The sequence below is a fragment of the Mytilus galloprovincialis genome, chromosome 8, assembly GCF_965363235.1.
Source record: "Mytilus galloprovincialis chromosome 8, xbMytGall1.hap1.1, whole genome shotgun sequence".
Taxonomy (NCBI): Eukaryota; Metazoa; Mollusca; class Bivalvia; order Mytilida; family Mytilidae; genus Mytilus; species Mytilus galloprovincialis.
In genome coordinates this window covers 21,939,415-21,967,024 of record NC_134845.1, presented here as the reverse complement: position 1 = coordinate 21,967,024, position 27,610 = coordinate 21,939,415, and the positions used below count along the sequence as shown (strand labels likewise).

Sequence of the window (27,610 nt, the reverse complement as noted above, 5' to 3'; positions counted from 1 at the left end):
TTTTTAAATTTAATTTTATTGTTTGTAATGTTACATTTAACAAAAGGTACATCCTATGTTTTTAATCTTTAAAATAACTGACGGAAATATGTACATTCCCGTGGATAGGAAATCATTATAATGTTAAGTGTTCACTCATATCAGAAAAAGAACTAATACCTGATTTATTTTACACTAACGACACCTTTTACGAGCAAAGGACCTCCTTCGTTCAAAATTAACGCTGGCCAAATGGTAAATTCAACTTTGGTTCCACTTGATGTATATTCCCGAAATATATTTCTGTCATATGTTGAACCTGGTTTTGGTCCTTCTTGCAGAATCATAGGCGGATCTTGCATTATCATCATCCAGCACAACGTAACACACTTTTCGAAAAAAGTAGTTGGAAGAATATCTTTTATCATATCTTTGTCCACCTTCAAATGTTTCATGACAGTTTGATCTTTAGGTAATCTAAATTCCTTAAAAATGATAAGACATATAAACTTAAAAAACGCTTATCCAATATGCATTCCAACATGAACAAAATTCATCAAGGGTGTAGCCGAATCAGTATAAAATGTATTTTGCCTCTGACAGTCTATTCCTTGTATGCTTAGTTGTACATTATTTGATAATTAATATTTAAATATTAAATAGGCATTGACAGAAGTCTTCTTTGAATTTTTAAAATAGGTTATAATGATAGATGTAAAATATTTTTGTTATAGCACTGTTCTTGTAAATACAATGTAGATATTATGCCCATGTTTATTTCTTTCCTTTCTTCTTATTTGTTTATAAGGGTGTAGTAACATCTATGAAATATAGCAACTAACCCTATTGTAAATTGGATTAAACTTTGGAATCTTATTCAGTATGATAATATACAGTTTAATTTTGAATTGACAAATACGACATAAATGGAGTTCTTTGACAATGATATCAAGCTTATCATGTTTGGTGTTTGATTGCCAATCTATTCGTTGCGATTGCAGTACTTATTTTTTTCTTTAAAGTACTTGCCTTTAATAATAGTGCAGCTGCTGTTTCTGCATGCTGTTTCCTTAAAGGTTTAGCTTGGTTAATCACCTAAATAAATCATATCGATATGTCAGTATAAGTACGTATACAGATCCTAAAAATGGAACATTTAGGTTTCAGATCTTCTGGAATTACTATACACCACAAGGAACAAAAACCTTATACAGACTCAAAACATCCGGTGTCGCTAACATTGGTGTATTTGTATATTCAACAAATGACACTGCCCAACACTGTAGACGAACAAGGAAGTGTTATTCAAATAGTCGGACCAGATGAAGAATAATTTAAATGAAAACAACATTGGTATAGCATGCATATGTTCCCTTCTATGACTTATAAGGTTTTATTTTCATGTAAGAACTACTTAGTGCTTTGTTTCTATTAATGATTTTACGATCACATAAGCGATCCGGAATGTCGTACATATATGTATTTTTTTACAAGAAAATATAATGTTTACAGAATAAAGATCGTGCAAACGAATGTGACATATTGGAAAGTCTTCAAGTCAGTTGTATCTGTAATTCTGTTTTAGTCTATTGCAAGATTCTTTAATTTTACATATATTCCTTCGATTATATCAGTCAAAACTAAGTCCCTAATCAAATGGCAAAAGCAAAAGCTCAAACACATAAAAACGAAGGAATAACAACTGTCATATTCCTGACTTGTACAGACATTTTCTTATTTAGAAAATGGCGGATTAAACAAACGTAATATTTGATTATTGAATAATCGACATTAGTTTCGGTTTTTTTTTTTATTACTTTAAAATAAATACAAATATATCAATTCAGTAAGTAATTTTTTGATATATTTAGAATTTAATAAAAAAAATACCAAATTCGGGGAAACAATTACTCGCGAAAAGAGTACATGACTTGTACTGTATTCTTTTTCTTTACCTCTTCCTCAAGCCCGTTTATCATGAATACTTTTGCTGCACTTTGGATTATTTCCTTGACCTTCTCTTCAAGAGCGGTTGATTTTGTAATGCATAGCTGGTAAGAGCCCTGAAGGGAAATAGTTTCGTTTTGAATGTTTATTGAATATAAGTCTGATTTATTTCAAAACAATATATTTCATTTAGTTTTGACATGTTAGTACAAATGTTTATATTCAGATTCATTTAAATAAAGAGCTATTTATGTCATAATTAGACAACTGACAATAAAACAAAATTTAAATTATTATCATAATCATAAATTATAATTCACTGTATTACAATCCGATTCAATTCTTTAGTTTAATCTGTTAATCCGTAATGTGTACTCAAGTGGTAGGGTATAATGCTAAGCAACTATGTCATTGAATAAAGAGGGATGGACTTAGAAATTTTCCTTCCAAATAACATAAACGACTCCAAAAAAGTTCTCTACACTTATTTGGGATCTATTTTCACTATGCAATATTCATTACTCAAGCAAAGATAGATAACACCATAGCCAAATGAAGAATACGAAAAACTTAATAGTTTACAAAATACCACGGCTTCATCATCGATCTGACTTTATGATTTTAAGTACATGAACAGACTTTTTGCTAGCCTATATAATACACCAACGGACATACAAAATCATATTCTTCTACTGTGAAGCGTGGTGCGGATGCTATTATTTAATACACTAATTATACTAAAATTAAGCCGTTAGTTGTTTTCGTTTGAATCGTTTTACATTGTCATTTCGGGGCGTAATATAGCTGACGATGCGGTATGGGTCTTGGTAATTGTTAAAGGCCGTACGGTGACCTTTAGTTGTTAATTTCTGTGTCATTTGGTCTCTTGTCGAGAGTTGTCTCATTGGCAATCATACCACATATTTTTTTTTTAATCTGTTTTTAGAAGAAACGAAATTAGTGTCATTAAGAATAAGGTTCTGAGAGCATACTACGAAATGATAGTTGTCACATATACTGACATATAACCATCTTAAGAAAAACTCACCACCAAGGTAGAATAGAGAGCCTGTAATACTTTTGGGCCCTTTGGTTTCTTTTTACCATTTTCAAATTTATCCATAATATCTGTCCATTCATTATCATACAGTTCCGAATACATTTCTGCTATCTTCATAGGTCTGTTTGGATCACCAAGATTTGTTATGCTAGGATTACCTTCTGTTAGACGTGAACCTGCTACTTTACTAAGCCTTATAAAATAAGACATGTGTACAATAATGATATATAAACTACATCTACGAAACCGCGAAAGGAATATAGAAATATGTTATATTGCGCATTTTTGGTCTATTTTTCTTTCTGATATCAATATGTCTTTTGGTCGACTAAGGGATTTGACTTCCGTAGAACTAGAATAGATGTCAGGATTTGAATTCCCTCAACCGGACCAGAACAGTTATTAGGATTATATTGGTTCTATCGTGTAAAGACGAGAGTCATTTCGAAAGGAAACAATTTTAACGAGAAAATAACAATTTTGTTTTGAGTTATTTATTGAAATTATTGCACGCTGATAATACAAACTTTTTAAAATAAAACATGTTATGGTAGAGTAACACATACATTCGTCGAATCTTATCATTGTGAAGAGATTTCCCCTTTCATTTATGTTATACAATTATTGAAATTAAATGAGGTTGATACAATATATCATCGTCTTTTCCAGTTGCTAATTTTTATACATTCAAATATTCAATAAAGTTTACTAATACAAATACACAAGAACAAAGCGAAGAGAAAAAAAAACGGGAATTTAAAAGTCGTCATAAACCTAAGTCATTGACGTTGTCTTGGATGTAATTCCTAATTTTTTCACCCGCTAAAAAAACAGTAAATCAATAGTCATATTATCATGATTATAATAATATTTGTTTTCTAACATCTATGTAATATATGCTATATACTGAAATTTCGTTTAAACATTTAAAATAAGTACGATTTTAAACAACTTTATTGAATCTACCTTGTCTGGAGACCCTCATTTTCTTCCTTTAACTGTTTTATTTCATTCATCCTTCAAAAAAGCATCAGTTACATTTATTGTGTTACAGTAAATAAACGAACGACTGAATAGATATAAAAAGTTGTGGTATGAATGTCAATAAGACAACTCTCAATCCAAGTCACAATTTATCGGTCAAAGTACGATAATTCATTGATTGTTATTTGCATAACACAAAATGCTAGTTTTACATGACTACTCAGGACTAGTACAAAATATGAAATCAAAAGGTTGATTACACATATTGGGATGACCAGGACGGATGTGATGATTTATGTCTGCCACTGAAAATTAGTATGTTGGATCATGTGCAGAAATTTTGCCTTGCAACAGGCCACCTATGGAATACTAAGTGTGTGATTTCAAGAGTAACTTAATGTGAAAGGATGTACTTAGGTAAAAATTAAAACAGAACGTGTCCTTAATACACGGATGCCCCACTCGCATTTTCATTTTCTATGTTCAGTTGACCATGAAATTGGGGTCAAAATTCCCATTTGGTAATAAAATTAGAAAGATCATATCATAGGGAACATGTTCACTAAGTTGCAGGTTGATTGGACTTCATATTCATCGAACACTACCTTGATCAAAGACTTTAACCTGAAGTGGGAAAGACAGACGAACGGACAGACGCACATACCAAAAAAAACATAATGCCCCGCTAATATCGTAGGAGGGGTATACAAAAATCAAGAATTTAATATTGATGCTAGAAGACGAGGAACAAATTGAGCTATAAATATCTCCTTTTCGAGATATATGAATTTTTAAATACGGCAAAAAAACGCAGACTCGGACTTTTACCTTATTTTTGCAATGGTATTATTTGGGTCTCAAATCTTAAGAAAAGAAATCTAGAATCTCATTAAATTTTGGTAAAAAACTCAAATGAAAATGTCTTATCTGTATGAAAACATTTGACAACGGAAGATAACATAATATAATTTATAGAAAATTATGCAATTTTCCTTTAGTCCAGCGAGATAAATATATTTCCCCTCCTCTTCAGCTTGAGGAAGAAATTTGTACCCTTAAATTATGTGTGCAAATTTCACGTTTTCAATTGAATCACAACTAACAGTATTGGAAGAAAAATAGACTACAGGAAGACGAATGTGTTGATTGTTGACTGTTAACTGAATCAACGTAGCTTTATAATAACATGAACGCTGTAATGTGAAAGGAATAAATTGCTCCACTGCGCGCAGCTGGATACGACCACAGAGGTCAAACCCAGAACAGTTGGGGCAAAAATGGACACAATATTAGCACTTGATACAAGTCTGATTTTAAATTGTAATTAAATATTTGAAACATAATAGGTTTAACTGTAGTCAAAGAACTTAGAATTGGTTATATGATTTGAATTAATTGACCCTTCCCTCCTCTGTTTGCAAACAAATAATAATATTTGAAGAAACTTTCTTTTTAATTTCTTTAATCTGAAAACAAAACATAAAAATACACTGTTCTTTAAATGTGATTGGATTACCTCCCTTACACTGCTTTAACATTGTCTTAATTGTCCATTAACCAGGAAAAACCTAGTTTTTCCCCCTTTGTTGCCCCTTATTCCTAAATGGTTTGAGCCATAACCCCACAAGGTCAATCCTTACCATCCCTTTGTGGTATAAAAACTTGTGGTATAATTTCAGAGAGAATCATACACTTAACACAAGTTATTGTCTGGAAACTACTAAAATGCTTATTTGGGCTCCTTTTTTGGGCCCCTAATTCTTAAACTGTTAGGATCATAACCCCCGAAATCAATCCTAACCTTCCTTTTCAAGTTATAAATTTCATGAATTTCTATACACTTTTACTAATGTTATTATCTGGAAACCAACTGTCTTCGGACGACACGAACGACGACGACGACAATGTGATACCAATATACGACCGCAAAATTGTGAATAAACTACGGCAGTCATCGTTGTGTTATTATCTTAATCACAACTAAAACCAAATGAAATATATATCTATAGACAAAGCACATATTAAACAAAAAATGGACTAACATGTTTAACCCCGCCACATTATTTATGTATGTGTCTGTCCCAATTCAGGAGCCTGTAATTCAGTGGTTGTCGTTTGTTTATGTGTTACATATTTGTTTTTCGTTCATTTTTTTACATAAATAAGGCCGTTAGTTTTCTCGTTTGAATTGTTTTACATTGTCTTATCGGGGCCTATTATAGCTGACTATGCGGTATGGTCTTTGCTCATTGTTGAAGGCCGTACGGTGACCTATAGTTGTTAATGTCTGTGTCATTTTGGTCTTTTGTGGATAGTTGTCTCATTGGCAATCATACCACATCTTCTTTTTTATATTTACGGTAAGAATACAAAAAATTACTTTGAAAATTAAAATTTACACAATTTTGAATGCAATTCAAACTATCATGAGGAATAAAGTTTAACATGTTGAGTGACTTAAACTTACATTTTATTTTGAAACTGTGCTTTTTCTTCGTCCAAACTTTTGACCAGTTTTGATAACAATGAATTAAACTGTATGACATCATTATCTGTAGAATTGTTTTCCAAATTAAACTGTTGAGGTCTATTTGTATCTTTCGTGTACTGAACAGCTGATTCTGCCTTTCTTAATATATCATTTCTAAAGTTTTCATGTAACCTTTAAATAAAATATTTATTTCATTGTATTGTTATGTAACATACTTACAGTACAATGGTTTTGTTTTATATGTATATATAATATAGCCAAACTTAAACAGGGTGACATGTGACATAGTCACTGTTAATATAATATAGTATGCATCTCTGATAATCAAAACGCGCGTCTGGCGTACTAAATTATAATCCTGGTACCTTTAATACCTATTTACACCACTGGGTCGATGCCACTGCTGGTGGACGATTCGTCCCCGAGGGTATCACCAGCCCAGTAGTCAACACTTCGGTATATATAACTTGTAGATTATTACGCGATAGCTTAAACTTTAAACTCCTCATAAAGTTTAAGCTATCGCGTAATAATCTACAAGTTATATATACCGAAGTGTTGACTACTTTTATCAGGCCTATTCTTGAATATGCGGATACAGTGTGGGATAATATACCAATTTATTTAAAGGACAAACTAGAGAGCATTCAAATAGAAGCGGCTCGTATAGTCACAGGTGCCACTAAGCTTTGCATTAAATCTAATCTTTATAATGATACTGGTTGGGTATCTCTGAGTGAAAGAAGATGCAGACATACAATTATTAAATTTCACGAAATGTTTCATGATCAAGCTCCTAATTATCTCTGTAGTCTCGTACCTCAACAACTATATCAAGTCTATAACTATAATACTAGAAGTGCATTTAATGTCCAAAATATGAACTGTAGAACTACTTTTTATCAAAACTCTTTCCTACCATCTGTTATTCGTGAATGGAACAGGCTTCCACAAGACGTTCGATGTAATCCATCAAAATTTACACTTAAAAATTACATAAATCGAGATACTAAGAAAGTCCCTACATATCATAATACTGGTTGTAGAAAAGGCCAAATACTTCACGCCAGACTCCGGTTGAACTGCAGTGGCTTAAATGAACACCTTTTCCATAAAAATGTTGTTCTTTCCAGCCTGTGTAAATGTGGGCAAGTTGAGAGCAGCAAACATTATTTGCTAGAATGTCATAATTATAGACTCATCAGGGCACAAACCATTTCTACACTACCAATATATAATGTACAAACATTAGTATCAGGTAGTGAACTCATCAGTGATGAGGAAAACGAAAATATTTTTAAATTTGTACAAAGATTTATTTTAGAAACAGGGAGATTTGGTCCATAACAATTATCTTTATGTCGATGTCGATTTAGATGTTGAAACTTTGATTTAATGTTACCTTTTTTTCGGAACATTTACATATTTCTCAGATACATGAACCATAATTATAATAAAAAGAGTTGATCACATTTTTCGATCAAACTGACTTCTGAGTAACGGGCAAACCACAGAATAAATATGTTAAATGTGAATTGAAAATTAGATTATACGAGTTTCTTATATACTATGTTCCTAATTTTGTCATTTTTTCTTAAGGGAGACGGATTTATATAAGTTTTTCTTGTTTCCGAATCCCTGTATTTATATTGTATATTTATATTTCATGCACTTTTTGAATAAATATTGTTTAAACTAACACTTCGGTGTTGACATGAATATCAATAATGTGGTCATTTTTATAAATTTCCTGTATACAAAACTTTGAACTTTTTGAAAAACTAAGGATTTTCTTATCCCAGGCATAGATTACCTTAGCAGTATTTGGCACAACTTTTTGGAATTTTGGATCCTCAATGCTCTTCAACTTTGTACTTGTTTGGGTTTATAAATATTTTTGATTTGAGCGTCACTGATGAGTCTTATGTAGACGAAACGCGCGTCTGGCGTACTAAATTATAATCCTGGTACCTTTGATAACTATATATAATCCGGACATTACATCTTTAAGAAATAAACAGAAATATTTTAATTTCATTGAACATGGCCTGGATGATGATTTTCGCCTTGACCTTTTCAAACGCCTTTGTGTTAGGACTGTTTCCAGTTAATTACAGACTAAATAAATGACTATGTGCGTTTGTATAATGTCAATAATACATTTTCTTAAATATTTTGAAGTTTTCTGTTAATAAATTATCTAATGGAATGAAAACATATGGTTACAATTTCTTGAGGCAAATTTAACGTAACAGTATTTTATGTCATTCCTGTACGTGTAGATCCCTTTCGGAAGTAATGTTCTTCCTACATATTTTTTGGGCTAACATGCTTAGTATAATATTGTAAATCATTGACATTCGTTAAAGTAATAATATTGTGTTGTTCTCTGTTTGTTTACTGTCATTAATGTTATTGGTTATTATGTTATTATGCTATAGCATTATGTTTGCTTCTGCAATAAAATATGTTCATTCATTCATTCAATATGTTAACATGATTACCGCTGATTTTTTACATCTTTTGAGTGCTTGAGCAGTTTAGAAAAGCATTACAATTTCCATGTTTTCATTGTGCCTGAGGTAATATATACTTTTTAAAATTGTTTATTCTGAAAGGCTGTTTTGGTAATCTTCCGGTATCTTTTAAATAGTTTAAACCTAGGATATATTTTTGCATTTATGTGAGCAAAATTGCTCATTACTGTATTTCTATTAATGTCATGTAGTTTTCACTTTTGCATATAGTGTATATATCTCCCAAATTAAACGATATTCCAAAGTTACGATTTCCCATCATAATAACATTGATAGAGGGTTGGGGTTTCAAGACAGCTTCAAACAAGAGTTTCCAGGCGGTGAAGTTTAAATTATCCCTTCGGAAATTTTACAGATGACATCATAACTTTGTTGAACATTATTGAATATCTGTTGCACGCATGACAACGGATGTGTTAAAACTGTTGTTATTATAATCTCGCCCGCTTTTCTTCGAATGGTACTTATCAAATTAAACTTATCACGTTTACTTACATAAACAACACAGCTGAAGAGTGGACCAGGCTCTTAGAGGTAAGCAACACATACATGTATGGTACTATGTCGTATATATGCTGATAGACTGGTTTTAATAACAGAATAAACAAACTTTGGATAAAATTTTAATATAATTATAGATTAATTATCATACTGTTCTTTTTCGTGCTCAAATTCATCTGATCTTATCAATTTTATCTTAGCTTTCGTTGACGTTTATTTGACGTACCTGATTCTATCGTGTGTGCTATGTGCCACCCCATCTGATGTCTTTACTAAATCGGTGATGTTTATCTCTGGTTTGCTTGTTTGTTGATCTTGGCTGGTAAATCGCATCAGGAAGGTTTTCATAGTCCTACAATAGGATAATGGTGGACTGTATCATCATAAAATAATTTGATTATGTTAATATGCAATTTTATATGAATCATAAGTCTTAGAGATATTCTAACTTTATGTTTATTGTTAATTAGTACGAAAACAGCAAACGTACATAGCTGACAATGCTTGATTACAACGAAGTGTTTTACGATTTTGACTTCGATGTTAATGATACATTTTTGGACTTTAGAAAAATATATAATCAAATTATTTGCGTTTTCTATTCGAATTCGAATATCATGCAACAAGTCTTTGAGTTGTCATTCTTCATAAATATTTTAGTTTGTATATAATATATATCTTATGTATAAAAAAAACGCGCATCACACTTAATTGTAATATCCCTCAAAGTTAACTCTTATTATACACTTCTCTCATCTACCTAAATTGCTCTTATGATTTTTATAGGAAATGTTAAGTGTTCTGTTTGTAGATTTTATTACCATGTACCTAATTATTTCGCGATTTACATATTCTAGCTATCTACTCTATCCATATATAGTTTAAGCTAAGAATGAAAATAAGAAAATTCTTTTTGAAAGGCAATAACTCTTAAAAGGATTCAGCTGACGATTCCGACCCTGCTGACTTATTAGAATATTTTGTCGCATTTGCTATGCAAATTTTCTCTGTATTTTTCTAGCTTTCAAGAAAAGACAATAACTTTGAAACGGTTACAAAAAAGTCATGGATGCACAATCAAACAATGTTTATCGAGTAGACTGACGATTTCGTATTTTTGAAATATCTGTTACATTGTGTCTATAATCATGATGTTTAATGAAAATTCTAAACCATACTACCCTTTTTATTCGATCTTAAGTAAAGCTCCAAAATTCGTTTACGTTTAAGATGTGCAAGGTGATTTCTAAGACGACGATGGGGGCTGGTAAACGTAATTTATCATAGTGATTTCCTTTCGACTATTCTTTAAATCTACCTAAATTACTCTACCTAAAATATATATACCTAAGCTTTCAGTAGAATTGTAAAAAATAACCTACTGAAATTTGTTTCCACTTATGGGATTTTTTTTAGATTTTAAAGATATTTCGACATCTTGTGGCAGTAAAGTATATTTTCTACATCGGGATTAGTATTGCCAAAAACGATAAACGAATGATCATTTTGGTTTCAATTAGTTACAAAGTTATAGCAAAATACTGATATCAAAAATGTAATTTTGTACTAAACAGCTTCAATATGCTTCTGAATCTATTAGAATCTGAACTGCCAAATGATAACTTTTTGAATACATTTGATGTGTGCGTAACAATGAATAATATTATAACAGTTTATGAAATCAATATCTTACAAGAAGCTAATCATAAATGTTTATGTGCAGAACATACAATTTTTCTTTCAATTTTTTTATTGATAATAAGATTATTATCAGAAAATCATACACTATATTGTATTTTGGAATTTGCACAAAAATTCATTTCGCCGATATATACTAATTGTGGTTTAAAACTATATAATGTTGTCCACCTCAATTTTGCCTTGTTATATACATGTATTTTATAACTTTAAAAAGATTTATTCCTGGGTTCAAAATCTTTAAAAAATATCACGATAGGCTTTGACTTTTAAATGCTAATCTTCAGTCCTTTATCCTGAAACGAGCAGAAGCGAAAGTTTCGCTTATTACACATTTTATCCACTAACCTGTAACACTTACACTCGTCGACATTTGCTTTTATAATAAAGAAATAAATTCAATGTGTTTATATTTTGAATGAACTTGGCATAAAAGTAGAACACTTTTGATATTACATTCCATGCGTCAGTAATGATCGGAGTCATGATATTAGTAAATTCACATTTTAAATTCAATTTGGCAAAAACGTTTGAACACGGTTTATATTAGGGAAACACAATATTAATTTTGAATATTCCAAAAACAATATGATTGATATATATACATATTTTTGACAAACAATCATTTATCAAAAGTATGTCAATCTGAATTAACAAAACGTTCGACCATAGAATATCGTTCATAACTCCGGTACGTGTTTTATTTTTCGCGTTGACTACCGGCGGTTCAATACAATTCAAATAGTACAAACACGATATAGTGCTATACATACCAATGTTCCTTTTTCAAAGTTCCAAGATCTCTCAAATTGACTGCCATTTCTATAATTTCACAAATTAGATTCGGGAAAAGATTGGAAGAATCCTTTTTTACTTCTTTTTTATTTTTTATTTCACCGTAAATATCTGGTATTTTCTCTTGTGCCAATTTCAACAGTTCATCTTTTTCTTGTTTTTGCTTTTCATATAACCTTTGTATGAAATAAAGAAATCATCTATAGATTAGATCAAACATTGTACTTTTGGACGAGTTAAAATAAATTTGATTTCGATTACATTCACTCTCACAAAATATCCAGACGAATCACATCAAAAATTATTTATAAGATATATGAATGAATGAAAATAATACTAATATCCACACACTTACTCGACCCCCCGATAGGTCAAGTTCTACATAGATCATCAGTAGAGGATTACATGCAGGTCGGAGTTATCAACGACGGCTGGTGGATTACATGCAGGCCGGAGTATATCAATGACTGTCGGAGTAATTGCAGTACTTCTGAATGACGGGAATTGGCGTTACAGATAAATAAATGAATTGTTGGAGTTTAAAACGACGATCAGAGGAGCAGTTCACTGGAGTCGGGGTTATGAAGACGGTCTGCAGTTGATAGTTGCGCCTTTTTCTACGAATAAGAAGTTTCAATATTTGATGTTATGAGGGGTGTTATGATAACTTTAACAACTTTAATAGTTATTCACACAAGAATTGAATTAACTATACATTGCTGAACATTTAGATGTTGTTTGAACTTTTGAAATGATTTTGTTTATGAATATTTTTTTGTTGTTTTTAGGGAAATTTGCAAGCATTTATATTGTCACCGATTTTAACTAAAATATAAAATTATATTTCTTAAGAAAGGGAGGAATGTGACAATATGATGGGCTTAAAATATTTATATTTATGATTATATATTCTCACAATGTTAAATTGAATAAAATAAATACAGGGGAATATCTATTAAGAAAATCACGACCTTGTAAAAGGTTGTATAATTGACCGCTACGTTGCATATACCATGTTTACATGCAGACCAGGTGGTGACATGTAGCAAAAACAATTAGTTAAAACACTGGACAGACGTGTATTCTTCAAACATCAATTTCCAGGTTGGTCAAAACATGCCAATAAGAGTCAACTTAATAGATATTCATCCCTGTATCTTTTGATTTAAGACTATAATGGTCAAATAAATACAAAACCTTGACACTGTTTATATTCTGTATATATACTTATGTATTTTACTGTATAGAGGAGACCGTCCGTTATGGACACTGGTCCAGGCAGGCTTTAATAAACTACTATCCCAAATAACCATGTGTTGTGTTACAGTTGTGGGTTATATTAACGCTTTAAAAGGTAAATTTTAGGGAAGAAATAAGTATTTAAAATAAGGCTAAAACTTAGTCTTATAAGAAATTTTTGTGGTCCTAAATGACAAAATAAACAAGGAGAGACCAAGTAGGCACGACAATTTATCGTACTACGTTTATAGAAAAATGACCGACACACGTAGTAAACCATGTTTTTGTTATTTTAATAAATCTCATAATTTAATTACTCTTACACTACATTGTGTTACAAAACATTGCGTATATTTCTCCTCTACAAATTACTTATATAAACATGTTTTTCGACTCGAACTATCACTTATATAACAATAAATAGAGGAGAAATCAATTTACATAGATATAAGAAGAAGTGGTATAAGTGCCATTGAGACAACTCTCCATACAAGTCACTATTTGCAACAAACTATCCATTATAGGTCAAATTGCGGTCTTCAACAAGCAGCCTTGACTCACATCGAACAGCAAGCTATTAAGGGTCCCAAAATGACTAGTGTAAGACCATTTCAACAGGAAAAACAACGGTCTAATTTATTTTTTTTTTAAACGAAGAAACACTTATTTACCACATCAAACAAACGGCAACCACCGAATATTAGGTTCCTGACTTTATTAGGACAAGTGCAATAGATGTGCCTCATAAGCCATAATAATGTGAGAGTGATAGGGAATAACATGTTGATATATATAGGAAGAAGTGGTATGAGTTCCAATGACACAACTCTCCATCCAAGTCAAAATTTATAAAAGTAAACCACTATAGATTGATTAACGGTCTTCAACATGGAGCCTAGGCTCACACCGAACAGCAAGCTTTAAAGGGCCCCAAAAATTACTAGTGTAAAACCATTCAAACGGGAAAACCAACGGTCTTATCTATGTAACAAATTCCAATTAGTTTGTTAATATAAAATATCAGAGAACTATTATAACATCATGTAATTATGACATTTCAATTGTTTGCATATTTAATGTTTTCAACGATGCTATTTTTTGTTTGTTTGCTTTAGTCAAGGATATTTGTAGATTTGTGCTCACAAATTATACCAACCTTGCAGTCTCCTTTAAAGTTTCCACAATACTTTGTGATTCCTTCGTTAACATTTCAATGTCAGTCCCGTTCTTACTTTGCATACTTGTTTCAGTTATTTTCTGTAAACAATTCCTCATTGTCCTACAAATTAAATTAAAAAAAACGAATACACACGATATCACCATGATAAAATAACTTACAGAAGAAAATTTCATTCTTATTGATTAAATACTAACAACTGTGTTTGCTTGTGCGTTTGTTTGGGTTTTTTTTACGCAAGATAGCCTCAGAAAATCGATTACTTAATAAGGAGACGCGTTTTTTTAAACGTGGTAAAAACCAATGTTTTAATTATTTGCGAATTCTTTTGAATCCGATTGTTTAATCCAGTTTACTTTATGTACATTAAAGTAGCCAAATACAGTCCTGTCGAAAGGGACTTCGTTTGTGAAAAATTTATCAAACGTCCCTAATATTTCAGATAATCTAGTTGTCGTAATGGACCAAGTACCTAAATGTATGGACTCAGAAACCAACTTGGAAGAGCAGGAACACTTAAACTCCCATGGCCATTCATTTAAGAAACTTTTAATATTCATTTGCATTACTAGTATTTAAAACAAAACCAACTTTTGTTTTAATTTCAAACGATAACACATACCTATACGAAGGAAATAATTAATTCTTCTTGGAAGTACCGATTTTTATATTACGGAATACACCTATCTTCATTTCATTTTGTTTCTATGCAGTAATCACTAGTGGTACATGTATTTTATTAAAAGGAAAGAGTTGATATATGTCCTCCATATGCGACAATACTTATATTTTCTTAATTTTCCACTTTTTTTAATAAAAACAATGCTAAAATAGTTATGCGTGATAATATTACTGTTACAGTACTATTTCTTTTTAGAAATTGAAAGTCACATGGTGGAATTGCCATCTACAAAAGGGCCTTGTTAACAGTATCCATGGCCACCATCACTTTACATCAAATTTATGATAATTTGGAAGTCTTTATCAATAATGTTTAAGAAAAATATTTGCACTTGTTTCAAAATTTTTGTTTCAAATATACACACTGCAGTTATTTATAGATAAATAATAAGAAATGCATAATACTTTTTCGTCTCAATCCAGGAAAATGGTATCCATGTAAAATGAAGGAATTAACAGATTCGATATTATTTTTCCTTCATGCATAAATTTCGCATTTTTCATACATCAAGATTCTGATCTATCGTATATACTTTTTTATCTTGTACATTTCTAGTTCTCGATTAAATTTATTTGATTAATATATCAATCTTCTGAATTTTTAATTGACAAAATGAGCTCGGACTTATGATATTAATGTTTTCTTGATGGCACTGAAAGTCTATAGAATTTCATCATTGATGTTAAAATAAAAATGTTTACCTCTTTTTCTTATAAATATTAAAATATTTAAAAACAATCATACTCATTTTCTTTCTTGGCTTGCTTTTCGTTTACTGCATCAAGAGCTTGTCTTTTGTTTGTTGCAGAGTCAGTCGTTTTCATTTGACCATGTAAAATGGCCTGTACTTTCTCAAAAGCTTGATGTGCTGTGACCTTTCCTTGTAGTTGTTCTGTTACTTTCTTTTTATGTTTGCCTTTGTCATTTTGACTTTCAAATCCTCCTTGTTGGGCTAAGGATAGCAATGACCTATAACATCGTCCAGAATACATTAACTCGTTTTTGTATTTACCAAAATATTCAGTGAATTAACCCATTAACCAGCGTCAAACAAATACTATTCCTTTATGCAATGTTTTATAATTGCAAAATATATTGAAATTGAAAACATTTGCGTATAGTTTGAAAGGTTCTGTAATTTCAATCAAGTTAGAGGTTAAAGAGTTAAATGCTATCTAACCCTTATCAACTTTAAATCAAATGATGTTAATTCCTCGGTTGAATTCAAAACAATCACTAACAGTTTTTCTTGAATTGCCTTATGGTTTATTTCTTTTTATTTAATTTAATCCTCGTTTCATGGACCTCAAAGCCATATGTCTTACATGTTCTTAACACAAAATCGTTCTACTTCTTAAAGTACATTTTAAAAGGTAGATAGCATTTAAAAAAGATTTCAACTGGATTCTGCTTACACGAAATATTTTATCAAATTTAATGTTCTTCCCAAACTGTTTAATATCTTAGCCTTGACACGTTATTGTTGCCACCAGGAATTTGTTGATCATATAGGAACTGTATGAAAGAAAATTTATCGTGGACATTGTTTATATATTTCCCACTCATGCGGAGTAAGCTCTTTTTCAAATTCCCCCTATAAAAACCACTCTTATCAGCATTGTCAATGAATTCAATGTATATAATTCATTTAAGGAAAATCCCATTTGAACTTAGTTTATTGTAACTCTACGATTATAAACTTACTGCATATCTTTTTCCAATATGCTTAGTTCATTTATTATCTGCGATATTTCTGTTTTGATTTCTCTTATGTTGTTTACATGATCATCAACTTTTATATCGGTCGATTTCGTTTGTGGGTCAGTCTGCATTGGTCGTTTTGATTTTGCATCTTTTGAACCCTCTTCCTTGGATTTAAAACGGTTTTTCAGTAAGTCTTTTATCTCTAAAATTGACTCACTTGTTTGTCGATAGATTCTACAATGATACAGTTGATATTATAAACGGTTCTGTACTTTTATAATATAAGAGAAGAAATATGTAAGAACTGAATGCTTCTTTTTATAAATATATTGGGGTGTAAAAGCGTTTACCGACGTATATTTTGTATGAACCGCGAAAGCGATGCATTCTAAAACGTACGCACGGTCAACGCTTTAACAACCCTTAAACATTACTAATAGAAGTATTCAATACTTATGGTTATAGGATCATAAAAACACAGTTTATGTCAAGTTTTTCTTTTATTACTTGTGCACCTTATTGTAGAAGCTCATGTCATCATGAATGTTACATTTCCTTTGGAAATTAACGTTAATTTCAGATGGACACAAGATTGATGTTAGCCAATTCCAATTACATATAATTACATGACTTGTATGTTTCATTCTAATGCAACAAACGTTTGTAACTTTCATTTTGATTGGATTTGATTGGATAATGTCACTAATTTTCATGGCATCAATTAAAAATTGATGATATGGAACGTAAGCGCAAGCGCAGACGATATATGATTTTAATTACAAGTTTTAACGTTGTTTTCTGTTAGTTTCATTAGAATGGAGATAGCAATATTGTATTTTAAGCTCCGACGTCATTAATTGGTGATTTTATGGTCGCAAATACCCGTTTACTGTCTCCGATAACGCGTCGCCAGTAAACTTAATTTGCGAACATCAAATCACCGATTGATACCGTCAGAGCTTAAATACAATATAAATATCTCCTAAATACAAGTCATGTAATAATACGTAAACGAACCAGCAACCCAAAGCACAGTTGTTACAGAAGATGTCTAGAGAACGTCGTGCGTTTAATAGTAATGAACAAGTGTCAGTACCATTCGTTAAACACTAAATTTGGTCAAAACAAGCTCAGAATAACGTACCAAGTACATCAAACGACCTTGTAAAAGTTTTGTGGAGTAAAAACAAACTCTGGTTTCTTTTTAATTTTTCTGCATTTCCTGATCAAGCATATTCGACTCATTAGTATGCGCAGAAGTATCATCTCGATCTTTTGTTTTGTTTTGTTTTGGTTAAAATATTATCAGTAGCTTTCCTGATAAGGGTTTTAGATAAACAATCACCACAGGATTTAGTCTGCTGTCAGCAAAAGGCAACAACCAAAGTTGTTTCTCTTGTACATATAAAAAAGAAGATGTATGATTGCCAATGAGACAACTGTCCATAACAGACCAAAATGACACGGACATAGTATGTCTATTTCTGATTTTAAACTTACTTAACATCCGCTTGTAATGTTTTAACTTCATCAATAATTCGTGTGATTTCTGTGTTAATTACTGTAACATCGTCATCCTCATTTTTGTCTTTGGTCTTTTTTGGAGTCGGCGGTTTTCCTGCTTTGTTGTGCTTGCTACCACTAGACTGTTGTTTTTTAGCCTCTTCGTGGGGTAGTGAAACTTTACAACTTTGCAAAATGTTTTTTATTCCTGATAATGCTTGTTGTTCTTGACGAAAGCATCTATAGAATTATATTTATACACAGAGTTATAGACTTTTGTCAATATCAATAACTATAATGACATGTCAAATCATAAAAAAAATGTTTAGTCTCTAAGAAAACTTGTCAACTGCAATGTTTGCTAAATGGGTGCAATTTGGGTACTTAGTGCAATTTGGGTGCTATGACGTTACTCGATTAAACGATAAACTACTTAGAAAAAGAAAAATTCGCAAATGGTTATCTGGCAGTGCTGAGTGCTCTAGATGTTTCTTCTATCTTAAAAGTTTCACGTTCACAATAAATGAAATTTCATTACTATTTCATTAACTAATAAGTTCAGTATATGTATTTAGGTTTACTAATTTTAAATAATTTTCTAGTTTTACCTGTAAACGTACAGAATTTACAAAATGTACACATTGTCAATATCTCTGTTTTTAACAGGGTCATTATCAAAAAAAGTGCAAATTTGGACGAGGTAATATTTTGAAAAATGATGTCATTGTTTTAAACATTTAAATGTGTCCCTCTATTCTATAGTATGGTAGCAACGATATTCAGAAATATGCAACGGGAAATATGAAGAGTTCCTTCAATTTTAACAATTTTAGGTCATCCTTTGATAGAATCGTGTCAATGGTCTTACCACTTTAAAACATACGTTTAGGTACTAAGTATTATTGTTAAACATCAAACAACTGTTCCAGTTTTTTGTTTAGGTTTAAATTACGAATTATTGACATTATTCATATAGCTGTGCATTCTATTCAAACATAAATTTCAGAATACATTTATGTAAAATGTATAATATTAGATGATTATAATATACCTAATCTTTCGTATACGATCTAAAAACATTTTCATTTATGGATAGAAAAAATAAAAAATGTCACATTTTTACATAGTAACACCACTGACCCTTCAGTGACTCCAATGACATAAAAGTATCACCATTGACATCACATTTCAAATTTTACTTTTATTAAGTACTGAACACAAAGCCAAGAACACCGAGCAAAAGAAAAAGATGAAAAATAATTCTTAGGCTAAAAAATCTCAAATTATATGACATAACATCCATTACTAAAAATGTCGATAGTGCTACTAAATAGTGTCATTGGTGTTACCAGCATACATCAGTTTGTGAAAACTTTGTATATGTAATACATGATATTGTTAAAAAATTGTTAAATAAGTATTGTTTTTTATAAATAATATGATGTTTCGCTTGTTAAACATGAAAGAAACACAAAACAATGCTGATTGTCATGATATATTCAAGGTGTATTCTAAGATTAAGTTACGAAATAAGCGCTGAAATCTTGAGATACATATAACTCTTACCTTACCAGTTTGTCTGTTTGTTACACCATTGACTTAACAAATGAGACTTTTAAAAATAAAGGCAACAGTAGTATACCGATGTTCAAAACTCATAAATCGATAGAAAAAAACAAATCCGGGTCACAAACCAAAACCGAGGGAAACGCATTAAATATAAGAGGAGAATGACGACACAACATAAAAATGTAACACACACAGAAACGCACTAAGCATTAGACAAAATCCGATGAGAATAACAAATATAACATCAAAACTTAAAACACGAGACTTTTCCTTTTGGTGTAACTTCTTATTATAAAACCAACATACACCTCCCAAATCATTACAAAATGTTTGTATTTACCAAAATGCAATAAAAAAAGATAAATCCTAATAACAAATGATATGAATACTAGTCCTATTTCAGGTCTGAAAGGATTTATAGTAAAAAATAACAGTTGATAAAACATTTAGGATGTTTTTATAACATTTCATACTGTAAACTGTCTATAGTGTATCACAAAACATTCATATCTAACATATGCAAGTGTCATTTTGATACATTTAGATTATTTTCATGTCTTTTAACTTAAACATACCAAATAACATTGTTTTGCATGTTTTTTTTTTATAATGACCCAGAGTAGAATTTTACACATGTACTGTATTTACAGGCAATTAAAAGTGTAGGTATAAGCTTATATTATGGACAAAATACAGGTTGAACATTTGTTTGTCTAAAATCAAGGAAGACAATATTCAAGACAAGGTTGACCGACATTGTTTTTATGACTAATTGAATTCTTGTTCTTTCTCCTATGGCAGGTACTTATGAGTGGCCGTTCGTGTCATTGGCGGTATAAACATACCGTTAAAAATTTCAACGCGTCTGTTTTCATTTTCAACGTGTTGGTTTTCACTTTCAACGCATTGGTTTCTACTTCCAACGCGTTGGTTTTCACTTTCCACGCGTTGGTATCATTTTTAACGCGTTGTTTATCATTTTCAACGCGGTGGTTGTAAAAACTAACTCGTTGATTCGTAATTCGTAATATCTTCACACACGTTGCATGTATATCTGTTCTCTAAAAATTTACAAAAGAATTATTTTCTAGTTTTCTTTCCAATTTCTTAGCTTTATAGAAGAACATGTATTTAAAACTTACTTAATTTCTTCAGCTACCCATGTAAGTTCAGAATCAATCTGATTTTCTGTTAAAGCGTCTGTCTGTGGTTTGTTTGCAGACGCACCACTTGCATGTATTTGAATCAATTTATTGTACGTCAACTGCAGAAACGGACTTCTATATATATATAAAAAAAAAACTTCTATCAAAGAACTTTATATCATACACTTTTGTAATAAAGATTTATAAAGCTAGTGAAATTAACTATTTTTGGAGTGTAAACAATTCTTTGGATGTTTTAGATAAATTATATGTTTTTGATAGTCCTTTTCGGTTTTGTTGACTCGTTAAAAGCACATGAAAGATTTGAACTTTATAGAATTCTCTAAATTTATATCTCTGTGATTATTGTTATTGTTTATCATGTTTGCCGTATTTTGAAAGTTTAGTAAAGGTTCTTAAATACTCACAGACTCTGCGATTCATCATGTCCTCCCTTTGGCTTATGTTTTGCATTGATCTTTTTCGCATCCGGTCTCTTTAATTACAAAAAAGGCATGTGCGTAACACGAACAATCTAATATTGTTTAAGAAAAATATAGTTAGTTCTTAGTAAGCATAAATGGTGATTAAAAACATTTACTATTTGAGTCATAAAACATGAAGAAATCAATTTGGAAGGTTTATAAATAAAATGTACTAGTTACTACGGGGCGCCGAATGGGACTCTTGTGGTTTTGTACTCGAAATTCAATTTTGTACGGACAAAAGTGAGTTTTGTTCAACAAATATGAGTTCAGTTTAACAAAATTTGTAGCATAGTTTTACTACAAATTTAAAATTTTGTCATACAAAATTATCTTTCAGTGGACAAAAGTTACTTTTGTGATGACAAAATTCATTTTTGTAACACAGACTTTACTTTTGTTACCTAATTTGAAACTGGGCGACAAAAGTAAATTTTGTAGGCGAATTAGTTTAGTTTGGATTCTGTGAACTAATTTGGATACAAAATTTTGTGAGACAAAATTGACTTTTGTGAGACAAAATTGACTTTTGTAAAACAAAATTGACTTCTGTGAGACAAAATGTACTTTAGTGAGACAAACTTGACATTTGTGAGACAAAATTGACTTTTGTGAGACAAAATTGACAAAATTGAATTTTGTCTCACAAAATTGAGTTTTGTCTCACAAAGTCAATTTTGTCTCACAAAAGTCAATTTTGTCTCACAAAAGTCAATTTTGTCTCACAAAAGTCAATTTTGTCTCACAAAATTCAATTTTGTCTCACACAATTGACTTTTGTGTTTTAATTTCCATATCAGGTAACAAATTCAATTTTGTATGCAAATAAGTTCATATTTGCATACCTTTTTGACAAAATTGACTTTTGTCATGACAAAATGAATTTTGTCTACAAAAATGAAATTTTGTCATGACAAAAATGAATTTTGTCTACAAAAATGAATTTTGTCATCACAAAATTGAAGTTCTCATAAAACAAGTCTGTATCACATAGTTTTGTAAGACAAAAATGATTTTGTTATGACAGAATTGAATTTTGTACAAAACCACAAGAGTCCCATTCGGCGCCCCGTAGTTACACACTATCCACACCAGGGACTATATCCAAAAAAAAAGTACGATAATTGTGTTCTCGGACCATCGGTGACGCTTGAATAAAAAATAAATACGACAAAAAGATATCCAAACATTAGTGTGTGCTTATTTTAGCTTTACATTGCTTTTATTCCAAAATATAAAAGATCTCTTTATTTCACCCTAGTTAATGGTTAGGCGTCTAATATTTAAAGAAATTGTTTATAGTACATACTATATTCTCTGTAACTGTGTAATTTGTAGCTAATGAGAAATAAAATTAATTCATTCATTCAAAATATCGTATCGTACACCGCTCACCACAATGTGATTGTATTTTAGATTGCAGTGAACGTGGTGCGATCATGGTCTAGTGTGACGGAGGCTTTACCTGTTGGAAAATTGTAACTTATTTTTTTTATAGTGATTTATTACATCGCAGATTATTCATTGGATAATAATTATCCGCCAATAAAAACAGTCGATGATTACAAAACAATAATCTAATATCAGAAAGGAAAACAATTTGAAGCTGCCTTACGGCCGAAAAATTAAGTAACGCATACTTTTGAATTTCTGAAAATTTAACCTTATTATAAAATTGCATCTTTAGCAACTGGTTACATATTATAATGGACCAGGAAATTCTGATGGCAGACATATGATGTTGCATAAAAGTGTATGAGAACACGTGCCTCGTGCAACAACGCGCAAGAAAAACAACCATGTAAATTATCAAACATGCAGTTTTCGATCTGTTTTTTTAAATACTGAATGATATATTTGACTTCTTCATTTGACTTAATTATTATTTTATCTAGAAAATGGCATATGCTTAAATGATAAATATAGATTCTATCACTGCATCGAGTATGATACGATATTTATCCTCTCGAGACAGTTAAATTTTCAAATTTAAAACGCGAGGTTCGTTATTTACTGTCGAGAGTGGAAAAATATCGTATTACACGAGATTTGGTGATGGAATCTGTTTCTCTAATTTTTGTGCTATTTTCACATTTCCTGACCGGTGTGAGAAAAATATTTCTCCTCACTAGTGAAAAATCTGTTCTCGGCAAATGATTAGTCGAAATTTGATTATGACGTCTAAATGTTTTGTTTTCTTCTGAATTTTCCTATTGTGACGCCATGAAAAAAAGGCGGCAATGCCTGATGACGTCGCATAGAAAGAACACAAGTTTCTGAAAATCTTTGAAAAAGAAGGATAAAAATCATTAGAGAAACAGATTCCGACACTATAACTCGTGTATTACGATATTTCTCCACTCTCGACAGTTAAATTTTAGTTATTTAAAGAGCTCGGCAAGCCTCGTGCTTTAAATAATAAAATTTAACTGTCTCGAGTGGAGAAATATCGTAATACACTTGTTGCAGTGTAGGAATCTATATTTCTTTAATGATTTTTAAACAATACGCAAACTTATTGCTTCTTTGCGACTGCAAAATTATTTCGTGATGCTGTAATATTTAGTAAAATTAATCTTTTTAAAAGCTCCCCAGCTGTTATAATAAAAATTGCCTCCGTATTCATTTAGAAATACATCATTCAGAAATAAATCATTCAACGTGTAAATTATGTACACTATACTTATTAATAACTTGCTTTCAACGTTTCTGTTCCTGTTTCTGAGAATTTTAATTAAATAAGTTTGCTTTTTAAAAAGACATGCTAAACTCTATTTCAACGTACTAGATCATAATATCACGATCCCCGTCTTTCATCTTACATTTTTGTACATGTACTCCAAAAGAAAATTATCACACTAACTTAAAGGTAAACTTTCAATCGGCTTACGAACCGGATTTTGGTATATCATGTAAGCTCTTGCAAGTTCACGGTCCTCAATATAGTAGTATCTTAATCATTTATAAATGTTTGTTCTGGGTCAAGCCAGACAAAATTTGCCATAAACTTAGAATAAAACCACAAAAACTTAGATATCCTATATATTACAACTACATTTATCTTAGTTTTTGGTGCGCTTGAAAACAAACTATTTATTTTTTGTATTTGGTGATAAACAAATATGAAATACACTAACGGTGTATTTGGTCAAACATTGGAAAAAATAATTCACTCTGGACGTAAAGATTTAAGATTTGCATCATGTATGTTCATTTTTCACAGCCATTTACCAGTGCAAATAATATACATCAATTGACGTGTTTAGACTTCCTGTATTGTCCGTATCAGGATAGACACGCAGATTCGCAGGCTATTTACATGGCTTTTATGATCGAGAATACTAACTAGTTTACAACATCTAGCATTTTTGAAATTGTTTAATTGGTTTTCAAAGCAACCAACAACAAAATTAACAATGCATGTTTGCTTATGAACTAATAATGCAATGTACAATATAATCTTACTGACAAATGCTTAGGTCTGTGTTTGTAAATTCTTACATCTTCGTCTTCGTTTGTAAGATGTACTATTATATCTAATTATATATCTACTTGTGTGCGAAGCTACCACAATACAAAGTTATTTTGTATTTTATGAATGTTCTTATGCATATTTCTAAATCATTTTGGATATGAATGATTATCATCTAAGTGAGCATCACATTTTATATTAACACGCATGCGCACTGTTACACTCACCATATCCGTGAGGTCATATGATTTCGTCTGTTTTGGAGTCTTTCCAAATTTATTCATGATCTTTAAAAAAACATAAACCAATGATTAATAAAATAACGAATAATTATAATGCAAACCGGAGAGAGATTATAGTTTGCATGGCTACAAATGAATTATGTCTCAGAATGCAACTTTTTATCTAGTGTTTTTTACATGACATAAGCAGCACACGGGGGCAACTGATGGACCGATAATTGTCTTAATTAAAGAAATCTTCAGTAGCTAATAAAAAAACACCCTTTATTATAATTATGGTTGTTGAAGCTCAATCCTTGGTTTTGAACCTATCCATTATTTCCGTGCCATTATTGTGGTAACTCAAACTACCATGTGTTTTGAGCACTGGACAACTCAATGAACTACATTGTACGTTATATAAGATATATTTCATTCATAGAGTTATTATTTTTCTCATGTGGCCGCAATACTAAGGATGAAACACAATTATGATGTATGGTGGCATGAAATATATGTAGATCAGCTGGGGTTTAATTCAGTCGTTCTAAATTTGCATATTATCTGCTTGAGTCAGTCCGGACTATACAGTTTACAGTTCACATTACAGCCGATGATGAAATGTATATGTGGGGTTTGTAACGCTAGAAACAGTACAGGGGTAGTGTCCACGCTGTCATAGAAGTATTAGTGCACATCTTGCTAAGGTAAGGACAATAAATTGGGAAAATATCGCTTCGAAGACCTACATGTATAATATTGTAGCACGGTAGATAATTTATTTGAATCTGAAAACGCATCACACGGTTTAACTGACTTCTATAAACCTTGAAACCAAAAGTTCAGAAATCCTAGTATTGTAGTTCCTGAGGAAAATGTGACAAAAATTTAAACTTGGCTATCATGTGTAAAATCATACAAGTGTTCGGTAAACAGGAAGTTGTCGAGTGATGAATCTGAAATCGCGTCACACGGTAAAGCAGACTAATATAAACCCTGAAACAAATTTTCAGAAATCCATGTGTTGTAGTTCCTGAGAAAAATGCGACGAAAAATATTCATTGGACGGACGGACGCACTGACGGATGGATGGATGCACAGACAGAGGTAAAATAGTATACCCCCCTTTTTTCAAACCGGGGGTATAATAAACGTGCTTATTTGAAAAAAAAAAATCTATGAAATAGAAACTTTACATGTAGTCGAAAAATGTGAAATAGCGAAGTTCCTTAAAGTTAGTTGCAGAGTCTTATTTGCACTCTCCTTCAAACTAAATTGTACACATTGAAATACCGTATAACAGCAATACACCTACTTATTTAACTATTTTTGAATATTCCAGTGATTTTTGTAGAATGTTCCTGTGTTGTATTGTCCCACCACTGTCCTATATAGCTAGTTTAGATGATGGTTAATTGCTCACAGTAATGTTCAACCCGGCCACATTTTATGAGTGCGTAACTGAAACCATAAACCATTTATTTGGTGGCTGTCGTTTAACAATGTTTAATTGATGCTTTCTGTCATAATTTTCTTTCTTCTATTTGTTTCAGCATTAATTTTGTCGTAAGTATTATTTTGAATAGTTTGTCGCAAATATGCTTCAGTTATAACTAACTTACCTGCATGTATTGAGGAAAACAGTTGTAATATCATCATCATATTTTTCTCGCTAGTGTATATTTAACAATCATATTTTTGTATCAAATTGAAATAAAGATGATAAAGAAATACCATTACCATTTTAATTATAGTGAGTGATCAGATTTTGTGAGTTAATTCGGTGTTTGCACTGACGTATTTCAAAACGAACTTGCCACACATGAGGATAAATATGATGTTTTGCATTTTTTGCGATATAATGTTTCCAATCCTTCTATAGATTTTGTGTAGTAGAATACGTCTCAACAATGCATTTTTTTTTTAAATTTTCAACACATTTTGTTTACTCCGGAATGAAAAAATCATTCTTAGTACATTGTGTATTTCATATTTACTATCATGGTCATCATGTCACTTTCACTTTAAACGTTTCCTTAAACATTGGTTATATATACATGTATGTGATTGTATATTAATTCTTAGAAATGCATAGTGAGGTTGATATTGATCAGTGTCGGTTTCTTTAAGTTTATAAACACTTTAAAAAAAACATGGTATTATCTTAGATACATATGCATAACAACCGTCAACAAAAGCGTTCGATGATAATGTGATACAACTAAGTCTTAGTATTATGTACATATAATGACTACAAAATATACTGTTATGAAGAAATTTAGCGAACTGCAACATGTTCTGTTTTATCAATCTAGATTTCAATTATAATCACATAAAAGTAATGATTACTTACCTTCTTTGATCTTAACGCTTAGAAAAGCTCCTGTTTTCGTTTTCGGTTTTTACTTCCCGTATTAGTTC

General features: G+C 31.0%; 1 protein-coding gene across 1 annotated transcript; it reads right to left on the bottom strand.

Moving 5' to 3' along the window:
* Positions 1-27,610, bottom strand: LOC143085329 (uncharacterized). The gene is made up of 16 exons (XM_076261613.1): positions 27,543-27,610; positions 25,196-25,255; positions 21,440-21,507; positions 21,009-21,146; positions 18,295-18,537; positions 16,795-17,028; positions 15,835-16,059; positions 14,388-14,510; positions 11,971-12,168; positions 9,726-9,851; positions 6,438-6,632; positions 3,953-4,003; positions 2,975-3,179; positions 1,935-2,042; positions 1,009-1,074; positions 1-464 (listed from the first exon to the last, which is right to left on the bottom strand). Exons 2-16 carry the CDS (start codon positions 25,250-25,252, stop codon positions 165-167), a joined length of 2,337 nt encoding a protein of 778 aa, XP_076117728.1. The 5' UTR covers positions 25,253-25,255; positions 27,543-27,610; the 3' UTR covers positions 1-164.

What these genes read in the sequence shown, in the direction of transcription:
- LOC143085329 (XM_076261613.1), bottom strand. Translation starts at nt 25,252, where the DNA reads ATGAATAAATTTGGAAAGACTCCAAAACAGACGAAATCATATGACCTC. An exon ending in CATGATGAATCGCAGAGTCT is followed by an intron (nt 21,147 to 21,439) that starts GTGAGTATTTAA and finishes ATATATATATAG; the next exon opens with AAGTCCGTTTCTGCAGTTGA. An exon ending in CAAGCCAAGAAAGAAAATGA is followed by an intron (nt 14,511 to 15,834) that starts GTATGATTGTTT and finishes TTTAATTTGTAG; the next exon opens with GACAATGAGGAATTGTTTAC.